Source organism: Plecotus auritus (genome assembly GCF_963455305.1).
Source record: "Plecotus auritus genome assembly, chromosome: 10".
Taxonomy (NCBI): Eukaryota; Metazoa; Chordata; class Mammalia; order Chiroptera; family Vespertilionidae; genus Plecotus; species Plecotus auritus.
The window spans coordinates 2,296,526-2,307,961 of record NC_137785.1 but is presented as its reverse complement, the minus strand read 5'-3'; the positions used below and the strand labels follow the sequence as shown (position 1 = coordinate 2,307,961).

Here is an 11,436-nt window from a genome sequence, read left to right as displayed (position 1 = left end):
ATCCTCGGGTGCAGGCACCTGTCAGGTCCTACAGCCCAGGTCCCAGCATCAGAACAGTGAGTCTCATGGGTGGCAGGGCATGACGGGGGGAAGGGTGACGGGCTGCAATTCCACCATCTAAGGACATGATGGAGTGACGGAGCTGGGAGCATTGGAGTAACCCAAGCCACGTTTCTGTCTAAAGGCAACAAAAAGATGAGGCAAAGATTTGTGTGCGTATTTTTTACGATCATTCTCAGGACTCTGGGGCCATTGATGGCTGTGAAAACACACCCCCCCCAAGTCATTATCTGAGGTAGGGTTCTAAACATTTCCCAAAGATTCTCAGAGGAAGAACAGACTAGAAGGGAGAAGATGGCAGGTGGGGACAAGAAGGAGAAGTACTTTGACAGATAATGTAACTGGCAAGAGCATGCACTGAGAATTCATCCCTGAGGCGATGCAGGCATCTCCAGGTCCCCCGGCCCTGGGCCTGGGCCAGGGCCCTGAGCAGCCTGAGCCCCTGGGTCCTGGCGGTGGGTGCCAGACTCTCAGCAGACCTTTAGTTCCCACAGGTTCCTGCAGGTGCAGAATTGCTTTGGGGTTACTGGTTGGTGGATCTTATTCCAGCACCTCACACTCTTGTGGCCTCTGAGATAGTGGTGTCCGTGACTGTCCAGCCACTCTTCTAGCCCTGGGACTTGGGAACCTTAAAGAGACACCGAGCCCAGAATCTGAAGTCCAGGTCTTGGGTCATAGGAGTGGTCCTTGATTTTGGAAATGGATGGGATAGGTCCTTCCATGAATAGGTTCCAGAATGTGCAGAGGCTTGGAGTGAAGACTGAGCTCATTCAGGAGCCAGCAGATGTATATGTATTTTTTAAAATAGGAGCTGGTAACAGTGGGACAGGAGTTGGGGCTAGAAGAGCATTATGACAACTTGGGTGTCTGTTCTGCTGGGGATGGGGTCATTGGGGTCATTGGAGCAGTGGAGGCAGGTGATCTGACCCAGGTCTCATTAGACTCCTGTGACTGCAGCATGATGCACAATATGGGTGTGAGGACGGTGGTAGGAAGACTAGGATGGAAGCTGCTGTGATGGTCTCGGTGACTGTGACAGTATTTGCCCCATGATGGTGGCCCTGCAGATGGAAGAAGCAGTTGGATTTGGGATCAGTGATTTAGGTGTGGCCACCTGGATTTTCTAATATTTTTGGATGAGAGAGAGAAGAATCAGAGATGACGCGAAGGTTTGGATTTAGCCGATGAAGGAATGCTCCCATTCCTATGTGTCATGACCAGGAATAGAACAGTGACCTCCCGGTTTATAGATTGACGCTTAACCCTCACCCATGCCATCTGGCCTATATTCTTTCTACAATATTTTTAAATGTATTTTTTGTTGTTGATGGTGTTACACATGTCTCCCATTTCCCCCATGTATATGTTCTTTGGGGGTCTCTCCCCGTCCCCCCCCCCCCCCCCCCCCCCCGGGAGATGTCAGTCTGTCCCCGGTCACCAGGCCTCTGGTCCCACCTCCTCCTTCCCCAGCCCCACTGGCAGCACCGCACCTTCACTCACCGAGGTCATTGGATGGCCTCCAAACTACATTACCCAGAAAGCAATGCGCCTACATCAGCAGAGAGAAAGACTATTCTAGTGTCTGTTCATCCTCTTAAGGCGGGACTTCCTGCTTCCTCCTCGTGGCGTTCACTTTGACCTCTGGTGTGTTCACTGAGTCTCAGCGTCCGGCCCACCTGGTGGAGAGTAGAAGGCAGCGCCCAGAGCAGTGAGTGCCCGTGGGGGACGCAGGGGGTGAGAGGAGGAGGGCGACGGGCTGCGATGCCCCGGGGAAGGCCGTGGGGGGCTGAGCCGGGAGGTGGGGAGCCCAGGCCTGTTTGTGTCTAAAGGCGACAGAGGGGAGGAGAGGCGGTTCCGGGAGGAGCGTCCCTTCCTCCTCAGGGGACGGGGCTGTGGGCGGTGGGAACCACAGAGGGACCCTGAGCCCCGAGGGGTGCGGGCGTCACCGGCCCCGGGGCTGGGCCAGGGCCCTGAGCAGCCTGAGCCCCTGGGTCCTGGCGGTGGGTGCCAGGCCCTCCACAGGCCTTCCGTCCCCACAGGTTCCTGCAGGTGCAGAGCCGCTGAGGGGCTGGGCTGTGGGGCTGATGTCAGGGCCTCATACTATCGTGGCCTCTGAGATAGTGGGGTCCTGGGGCTGTGCAGCCCCTCTTCCTGCCCCGGGACCGGCAGACAATCAGCCCAGAGTCCTGAGGCCACGACTAGGGCTTTAGGAAGTGGAGCTGTTTTCTCCACCAGTGTGAGGAGATGTGGGAGCAGATGAGTAGGCATAGGGACCAGAATGGGCAGAGGCTCGGACTGAAGAGTGATCTGTTTCAGGAACCAGAAGGTATACTTTTAATATATATAATTGATTTTAGACTTAGGAAGGAATTGAGTGAGACAGAGAAAATTCTATGAGAAAAAAACAAGGATCAGTTGCCCCCTGCTCAACCCCTACTGGGGATCCAGCCCACCACCCAGGCAGGTGCCCTGACCAGGACTGGAACCTGCCACCTCTCAGTCCATGGGTCGATGCTCAACCACCGAGACACATGAGCCAGGGCTGGAGATCACTTTAATACCGGGAATCATGGTCAGGATAATAATGGTCTCAGTAGCGCAGGAGGGACAGTGTGAGTCTGAGGACTGGGTTTACTGCTGGGGCGCCCATTTGTGGGGAGTTGGGTGTCACAACACAGCTTAGGGACAGAGTGGTCATGTAGAATATCGGGGATGGATAATGGTTTCCCAGCGGCCAGGATCTTTAAAAGATGAGTGGACGTGAGAGGAACTGGAGACCAAAGAGTAATTCTCACAAGAGGAGACTCGGGCTGGTACATATTTACTTCTCTGAACACTCACCAGGGTTTTGCTGTGACCCTTGGTGTGGCCTGGGGGTTGCAGTCAGGATTAAATTAGAAGCTTGAGTGGTCATCGGAGAGACTCACTGAGCATGTGGTAGAGGGCCGTAGGCGATGGGACTGGAGTGCGGAAGGCTGTGACTGGTGAATGCAGCTCCTGTAGAGGTGGGCTCTGGATGTCAGAGATCTGGTGTGGTTCTCAATAGGTGAAGTTAAGGAAGAACTTTCAGGGAGGGAGGCCTTCAGGCAGGACTCAAGGCTGCCTCTCTGAGTGTGGACTCTGAGAGTGGGGGTAGCACTTCATCCATCCTGAAATGGCCAGGCATCCTGTGGACCACACATGCTGAGTAATAAGTAAAAGGCCAGGGAGATGGCTATGGGGGCGGTGGGTGTGGGCGTGCAGGTGGGAGAGGTGTGGCGGAAAGAGTGATGTGCCCTTTGAGAGGGCATGTGAATTCATGGCTGCAGGGCCCTGACATTGACACAAGAGGGAAGGGAGCTTGAGTCCATTTCTGGTGGTGTCTGGACAATATGATAGGGTGAATTTTAGGGTAATTCCAGAAAAGAGCGTATGTTGTGATGCTACATTCCTGGTCCAGAGCTTCGGTGTCATATATGTGCCCACCTGCCTGCTGTTGTTGAGGGCTGTTACAGTGATCAATAGGAATGAGGTAGCATCCATCGGGTCACCCGGGGTTGAAAATCTCCACTAGAGGGACAAGATAGAGGGTAAGAGAGAAATAGGTTACAGAGGAGGTGAACTATAATTTTGGAAAAGAAGGTGATTAGGAAACCACCGTCCTGGTGATGACATTATTTGTGTTATGTGTGATGATGTGCCTCTGAGAAGAAGCTGTGTGAGAGAAATGTGGTTCAATAATTCTGTGCCGCGGGTAGTGCAAAGTGATGGCCTCAGCACCTTGGTTTTGGGGTTGAAAGAGTGAAGTGTGAATGCATGGATTTTGGTGTCTTGCAACGACAATCTGGGGACTACAAGGATATTGCCTCACAAGACCAGTGACAAATCACTCACACTCTCTTTATGGCCAACATTTATTCCTGTCCTTGTTGGTGACACCCACTGTTATTGACAGGAGGCATTGTGGCCTATGGCCTAATGTGAGGCCCAGTTTCAGGTATAATCTCCCTGCTCATGGGTCTTTATTGTTTGGGGAAGACACAGTATCAGTAGGAACCATAAGGAGAGGGTTTCCTTGGTGGGACCAAGGCCCGGTATCTACTCTGATGTAGGTAGTAGAGGAAGAGGAGGGTTGTGGATGGTGGGGTGTATGATGAACGTAAAATCCTAGGAGAGAAGCTGACCATGGACTGAACTGTCCCCCTTACGACAGGAGATGAACTTTGAGGACGTGGCCATTGTCTTCTCTCAGGAGGACTGGGGGCTCCTTGATGAGGCTCAGAGACTTCTGTACTGCGATGTGATGATGGAAGTGTTTGCACTGGTCTCATCTGTAGGTAAGACCTTCTCATATGTTCTAGTGTCTGGAGGTGATGTCTGCTCTTCCTTTGTTCTCCCATTGTAGCTTCCTCTCTCTCAAAGCCAGACCATGGGCTTTGCTGATGCCCCCACATTCTCGTCCAATGTGCCGTGGCTGCCAGTTGTGACCTGTGTGGAGAGCCCTGAGCAATGGACTCACCAAACATCCCCAAGACCCGTTGCCTCAAAAAGTGCAGTTAATGTCTGAGAATCAGGAAACCTGCAGACAGCTTCATGGGTCCCACGGTGCTGTTCAACTCCGGGGGAGGGTGACTGTCCACATCCATGGCTTCTGCTTCTGCCCCCTTCTCTAGCTGAAGGTTCTTTACGACCGCTTGTGCCAGGTTATGATCATATCACGAACCATGGAGTGTTCTTATAAGACCCTACTTCAGTTGTTTGTAATATGTCCTTCTTAAATACTATATTTTAAAAAAATGTATTTCATTGATTTTTTACAGAGAGTAAGGGAGAGGGATAGAGAGTTAGAAACATCAATGAGAGAGAAACATTGACCATCTGCCTCCTACACACACACACACTGGGGATGTGCCTGCAACCAAGATACATGCCCTTGACCAGAATCGAACCTGGTACCCTTGAGTCCGCAGGCCGACGCTCTATCCCCTGAGCCACACCGTTTAGGGATTTCCTAAATATTATTGCACACTGAACTGCTCTGAGCCCGTGCTTGCTGCTCACCTCCATTGTCTTTCATCAGTACTCGGAATATTTAGGTTGTACGTATTTGTACAGTAGAAAGTACACTGAGAACCCTGGTTTGTTCACAGGGTGAATATGCAAGATGGTCTCGGAGGAAGCCTAGCCCTGCTAAGTGGCAACTAGGAGCTAGGTATGACATAAGGGCTTTTTCTCAGGTCACACCAGGAACCTGCTCTTGTCCAATTGTTTAGGTGCAGGTGCCACAGGCCACATCTCATTTCTACCTTTGCTTTCCCATAGTTGACACTTTGCTGACTTGTCATTTCATCTGTGACTTCCTGCCTCCTGGCTTCTATCGCTGTGGTGGCATTTTTATGTCACCTGTTTGGCTGAGCTGCTCCCTCTGCAGTATTCTCCAACATGTGCCTCACATATGTTATGGGTGTGCACACTTGCTCAGTAGTCGTCCAACAGCAGCTACTCGTTCATTGAATTTTACTTGGAAAAGATGTAACCAGTCTATGCACAGCTTGCCCGTGTCACCAGCAAACGAGCCCTGCTGAAGGCTGTTAGCAGAAGAGTGTGCTGGGAGATCCTGCTTCTCTTCCATGTGGTACTTGTCATATTTGAGTCATATTTCTGGTCAGGGCTTCCCTGTTCTGTGATCTTCCGTGGCCCAGAACTTCTCAGCAGCCTCTTATTAATCCTTGTTGCACATATTTTATTTTCAGGCAATTGCATAGAACCCATGTGTTATATGTAACACGCTTTTGTAATGGGACATTCCCCTGTCACCACGTTCAACATTAACTTCCTCAGCATTTTTCTGTTTTCAGGTTGTTGGCATAAAACGGATGATGCGGAGGCCTGTTCTGAGCAGAGTGTATCTGTACAAGGGGAATCACAGGTTAGTGCTTCTAAGACAGATCCAGCAACCCAGAGGACCCATCTCTGTGGGAGGTGTTTCTCTGTGTTCAAAGACATTCTGCACCTGACTGAGTCACAAGCAGCAGACTTTGAGCAGAAAGCCTTCTTCAGTGACGCATGTGTGAGAGACTTCTGTTTCAGTGAAAACCCTCATCAGCAGCAGAGGGAAGCCAGTGGAGAGAAGCCCTGGAAAGAAGCTGTGGACAAGGCCTCGTTTGTGACCAGGTGCAGCTTCTACTTATCTTGGGTGCTTTCAACCAGTAGGGAGGTTGGGGAAGACTTCCCAGCCATCTCAGAGCTTCTCCAGCACCAGGTCCCTCTCAACACTGAGGAGCCACACAGTGGCAGTGAGATTTCGCTGGAATTTCTCAGTGGAAATAGTCATTATGATTGGGGTGAAGGTGAAAAAGCTGCCAGCCACATCCAGAAAGTTGTTCAGCATCAGGGTGTCTGCTCTGAAGAAGTGAATTATGTGTGTAGCAAATGTGGGAATGTTTTTAGAGGCATTTTTAACCTTATGCAACATAAGAGAGTTCACACTGGAGAACAGCCCTATGAGTATAGTGATTGTGAGAAGTCCTTCAGTCAGAGATCTAACCTCAGCAAACATGACAGAGTTCTCACTGGAGAAAAGTCTTATGAGTGTAGTGAACTTGGGAAGTCATTCAGGCAAACCTCTACTGCCATTGAACATCAGAGGGTTCATGCTGGAGAAAAAACCTATGAGTGCACTGTTTGTGGGAAGGCCTTCCGAAAAAGATCTCACCTCATTAAACACCTCAGAATTCACACTGGAGAAAAGCCCTACGAGTGCACTGATTGCGGGAAGTTCTTCAGGGAGAGCAGTACTCTCATTCAACACCAGAGAGTTCACACTGGAGAAAAGCCGTATGAATGTACTCTTTGTGGAAAGTCCTTCATACAAAGGTCTATCCTCACTAAACACCACCGAGTTCACACCGGAGAAAAGCCATATGAGTGCACCGATTGTGGGAAGTCGTTCAAGCAAATCTCGGCTCTCAGTGTGCATCAGAGAGTTCACACTGGAGAAAAGCCTTATGAGTGTAGTGATTGTGGGAAGTTCTTCACTGTGAGCTCTGCTCTCAATACACACCACAGAGTTCACACCGGAGAAAAGCCATATGAGTGCAGTGATTGTGGCAAGTCATTCAGGCAAATCTCCCATCTCAGAGAGCACCAGAGAGTTCACACTGGAGAAAAGCCATATGAGTGTAGCGATTGTGGAAAGTTCTTCACTGAAAGTACTGCTCTCAATAAACACTACAGAGTTCACACTGGAGAGAAGCCACATGAGTGTAGTGATTGTGGGAAGTCATTCAGGCGAATCTCGATTCTCACAGAGCACCAGAGAGTTCACACGGGAGAAAAGCCATATGCGTGTAGTGATTGTGGGAAGTCCTTCAGACAGAGTTCTACCTTGACACGGCACCGGAGAGTTCACACTGGAGAAAAACCTTACGTGTGTAGTGCATGTGGGAAGACTTTTAGGTATAGTAGTCACCTCCTTTACCACCAGAGAGTTCACACTCTATAAAAGCCATGGAGTGTAAGGATTGTGGGAAGTCCTGCAACCATAGGGGTACCCTCACATGACCCCACTGAGGTCATACTGGAGAAATGCCACGTCAGTGTATCTTCTTTTACAATAGATTAGCTCCTATTTTTCCCGATTTTATAGGAAGTATAAGGTTTATAAATGGTAAACACTGGCTTTCTTCATTCTACACAGGTAATTTGAGATTCAACACCAACGTTTTTTATGTGATCACGTAATCTTTCTTATTGCTGAGTAGTATTGTGTTCTGTGGATAACCACTTTGTCTACTGATCTGTCTGTGGCTTTGGTTATTTTGACATTTGAGGTTTTATAAATAAATCTGCTGGGAATATTTGCGTTCAGTTCTTTCTACAGGTAATGTTTTACTTACCAAACTATTGCAGTGTCGGTGAATGTTTTACATTGTAAGATATGCCGAACTGTGACCACAAATGGTCATTCCCTTTGCCTCCCACCCACCCACAGTAATGAAAATTCCAGTTTTTCCCTGAACCTGCCAGCACATCTGATGGTTAATTTTTTCAACTAGTAGGCCCGCAATGTGTATACTGTGAGCTCATTTTCGTTTCAATAATGTTTCCCTAAGAATTTTTGATGGTGAGCACCTCTTCACGCATTTATTTACACGGTCTTTATCTCCTTTGTTATAATGTCTGCTCACGGTCTTTTGCCTCCATTTACAGTGAGTTTATTATTCTAACCAATAGAAGGACAGTGCAGCAGCTAAGACCTGTGTTTGAAATTCACTCATTTCTCGATGACTCGAGTGACTTCTTTGCTGAATGGAACTATTGGTTTTAAATTATAGAAAGACAATTTTCTCTCTCAATTTTTAGTCTATTCACAATTTATAGCCCATTTGTACCATACACTTATGTTTAATGTGCATTGTTAACATTCCCCACCACTCATTTTTAAGTCTAAGCATTCAATAGTACATTAAGTGAAGTATAGGTTTGTAGTATTTGTCCATTTCCCTGGTGTAAAGACTCCCGTTGCCACCATGTTCAAACTGCCAAAATGATGTCCTTGAACGTGGACATGGGAAGATATTTCAGTAGCACATCATTGTAGTTTATTTCCAACATGCTGACACAGTAGCAATGAATGTGCTCAAGAACATTCCTAATAAAATGGTGAAATTAGCTTTGTGCAGTGGCAGTATTGTAGCCAATGAGGTTTATCTGAGGTGCGATTATTGCCAATTGAAAAGAAAAAAGTAAAGTGGCAAGTTTTTAATGTTTTTGAAAGTTTTATATAAGTGTAATTAATTTAAAACATACATTTTAACTACATATATAATTTTAAAAATATTTTTATTGATTTCAGAGAAGGGAGAGAGAGATCGAAACATCAATGATGAGAGAGAACCATTGATCCACTGCCTCTGGCACACTGCACATGGGTTATCAAGCCCACAGCCCGGTAGTGAGTCCCAACCAAGAACTGAACCGTAAGCTCCTGGTTTATACGTCGACACTCAACCACTGAGCCAGGAGGCCAGGCAACAATATGTATTTTTATTGATAGGAAAGAGGAAGGAAGAGGTAAAAACATGAATGATGAGAGAGTAAGTATCATTGATAGGCTGCCTCCTGCACACCTCCTGCTGGGATGGAGCCCCAAACCCGATCATGTTCCATGACCAGGAATTGAACCCTGACCTCTCGGTTCATAGGTTGGTGCCCAACCACCGAGCAACACTGGCCAGGCTAAAACACATTCTTCAACTTACGCTTTTGACGTTTCCGTACATGCCTGCATCCATGAAGCCAACTTCCTCCTCCCCTTTTCAGTGCTAATTGGCACATGAAATCACTGCTGCAAGGGCATACTCTACCTTCGTAACAGCTTATTTCATGTGATTTCCATATAAAGAAAACACTTATGAATCCCCAGGAATTCTAGCTTTCTGTCACCATCTGTCATCATGGGTAGTTTATGTACACTCGGGCACATTCATGGTTATTTTACTCCTAATCCGTGATATGTTTTGCCCTGGCTGGGTAGCTCAGCTTGTTAAAACAGCATCTCAATAATGCCAAGGTTAAAAAATAATAATAATGCCAAGGTTGCCGGTTCCATTCCCAGTCAGGGCCCATACAAGAATCAAACCAGGAGCCAAAACCGGTTTGGCTCAGTGGATAGAGCGTCAGCCTGTGGACTGAAATGTCCCAGGTTCGATTCCGGTCAAGGGCATGTACCTTGGTTGCGGGCACATCCCCAGTAGGGGGTGTGCAAGAGGCAGCTGATCGATGTTTCTCTCTCATTGATGTTTCTAACTCTCTATCCCTCTTCCTTCCTCTCTGTAGAAAATCAATTTTATATATTAAAAAAAAAAATCAAACCAGGAATAGATAAACTTAGTGAAACAACAAATGGGTGTTTCCCTCTCTTCCCAGTGTCCTCTCTCTCCAATCCATACCTTCGTGTCTGTTTTTCACCAAATCTGTCCACACGGGTGACCGCCCACACAGCTGGGGACCCCGTGGTGAACCAGCCAGCAGGGTTCTCACGCGGGGCAGAGCGCACAGTGAGGGAGAGAATAGGAGGGGAGGGGCCCCGACTGTCAGTGTGGAGCGGGGACAGGGGGCTGAGCTGCACAGTCACCCTCAGGGGATGATGGGATCTGTGCTTCCTGAGACTAAAACCGAAGGGGCCTGGAGAAGCTCTGGGCCTGGACGTGGCCCTTGTGGCCTCTGCGCCTTCCGGCCGGGGGTTGAGACCGAGCTATTTTGGACTCAGGTGGTTGGGAGCAGCCCCTACTGCTTTGGGCCCCCAAATCTGTTCACCTTTGGGAAGTGTGGCGGGCTGGCACAGCCACGGCATACTCAGCCCCGGGGCGCCAGCTCAGCCAGGTTCAGTGACCCTGAGTGGGGGCGGCTGAAAGGCTTAGAAAAGACGGACAAGAGAATAAAGCTGGGTCTCGGTGGGACGCTGCTCCCTCATGGAGAGAGCGCCACCACCCGCAAGCCCTGCCTTTATTTTATAGCCAGATGCCAGGAGGCAAAGGAAGGGCGTGGTCAAGGTGTTTACAACTTTCTCGTGGGTTTCGATCCTCCTCAATGACATGCACCTGATCAAGCTTTGTTTACTTGCAGCCTCTATCACTCAGGCACGGGGGCCACGTGTTCAGACCACAGGTTCAGGCTCACAACCACAGCTGTTGGCTATCATGGTGCTGGAGGGTTCCGCCCTCCACGCTGGGACTTGCACGTGGCCATGAGAGGACTGTGCCCTCTCGTCAGTCCGAGGCTTGAACCTGTCCAAACACTGTAGCCGCTCCCCACAGGGAAGTCCTACCTCCCACCAACACACCCACACCCCTGAGCTCTGGGTAAGTTTCCGCTTTGATTTCATTAAAAATTCCACTCCCCAGCCAGTCCTGGAGGTCGCATGGATTCTCCAGGAATTGGTGCTGTGTATTTTCTTTTTCTTTCTTTCTTTTTTTTTTTTTTTTGAATTTTTGTGAGTTTATTTGAGCCAAACTGTCGACATATGCCGGGAAGCAGAACCTCGACGAATTGAGTTAATGCTCCCGGTGCTGTGTATCTTCAATGGGGAGAACCTTCTGCAATACAAACGTACCCAGAAGGCCATGCTACCACCTTGGGGGATGGATTGCAGGTGTCTCCCCCCTCAGGTTAGGCCTGTGCAGAGAAATGCCTTGCTCCTCAAGTGAGGTGATGGACCGCAGACTCTGTGGGACAATACACTATGGGATGTGAAGTTGAGGGGTCAGGGAGGTTGGGAGCTGGAACAGGATTGGTGAGAGGGTTTCGTGCAAATGGAATGTCCAGTGTGTGTGTGTGTTCCCCTCAGAGTATTGTCCCTGTCTATACAGTGTGACCCTGGACATAAGCCGGACA

At 48.9% G+C, this 11,436-nt stretch overlaps 1 protein-coding gene across 1 annotated transcript; it reads left to right on the top strand.

The window, feature by feature from the left end:
• LOC308234854 (uncharacterized protein) lies at positions 1–7,901 on the top strand. The gene is made up of 3 exons (XM_080643264.1): positions 1–39; positions 4,253–4,376; positions 5,898–7,901. Exons 2-3 carry the CDS (start codon positions 4,256–4,258, stop codon positions 7,541–7,543), a joined length of 1,767 nt encoding a protein of 588 aa, XP_080499390.1. The 5' UTR covers positions 1–39; positions 4,253–4,255; the 3' UTR covers positions 7,544–7,901.
• The last annotated feature ends 3,535 nt before the right edge of the window (positions 7,902–11,436 follow it).

Coding starts and splice junctions, on each gene's coding strand:
- LOC308234854 (XM_080643264.1), top strand. CDS start 4,256: ATGAACTTTGAGGACGTGGCCATTGTCTTCTCTCAGGAGGACTGGGGG. Junction 4,377..5,897: donor TGCACTGGTCTCATCTGTAG/GTAAGACCTTCT, acceptor TTCTGTTTTCAG/GTTGTTGGCATAAAACGGAT.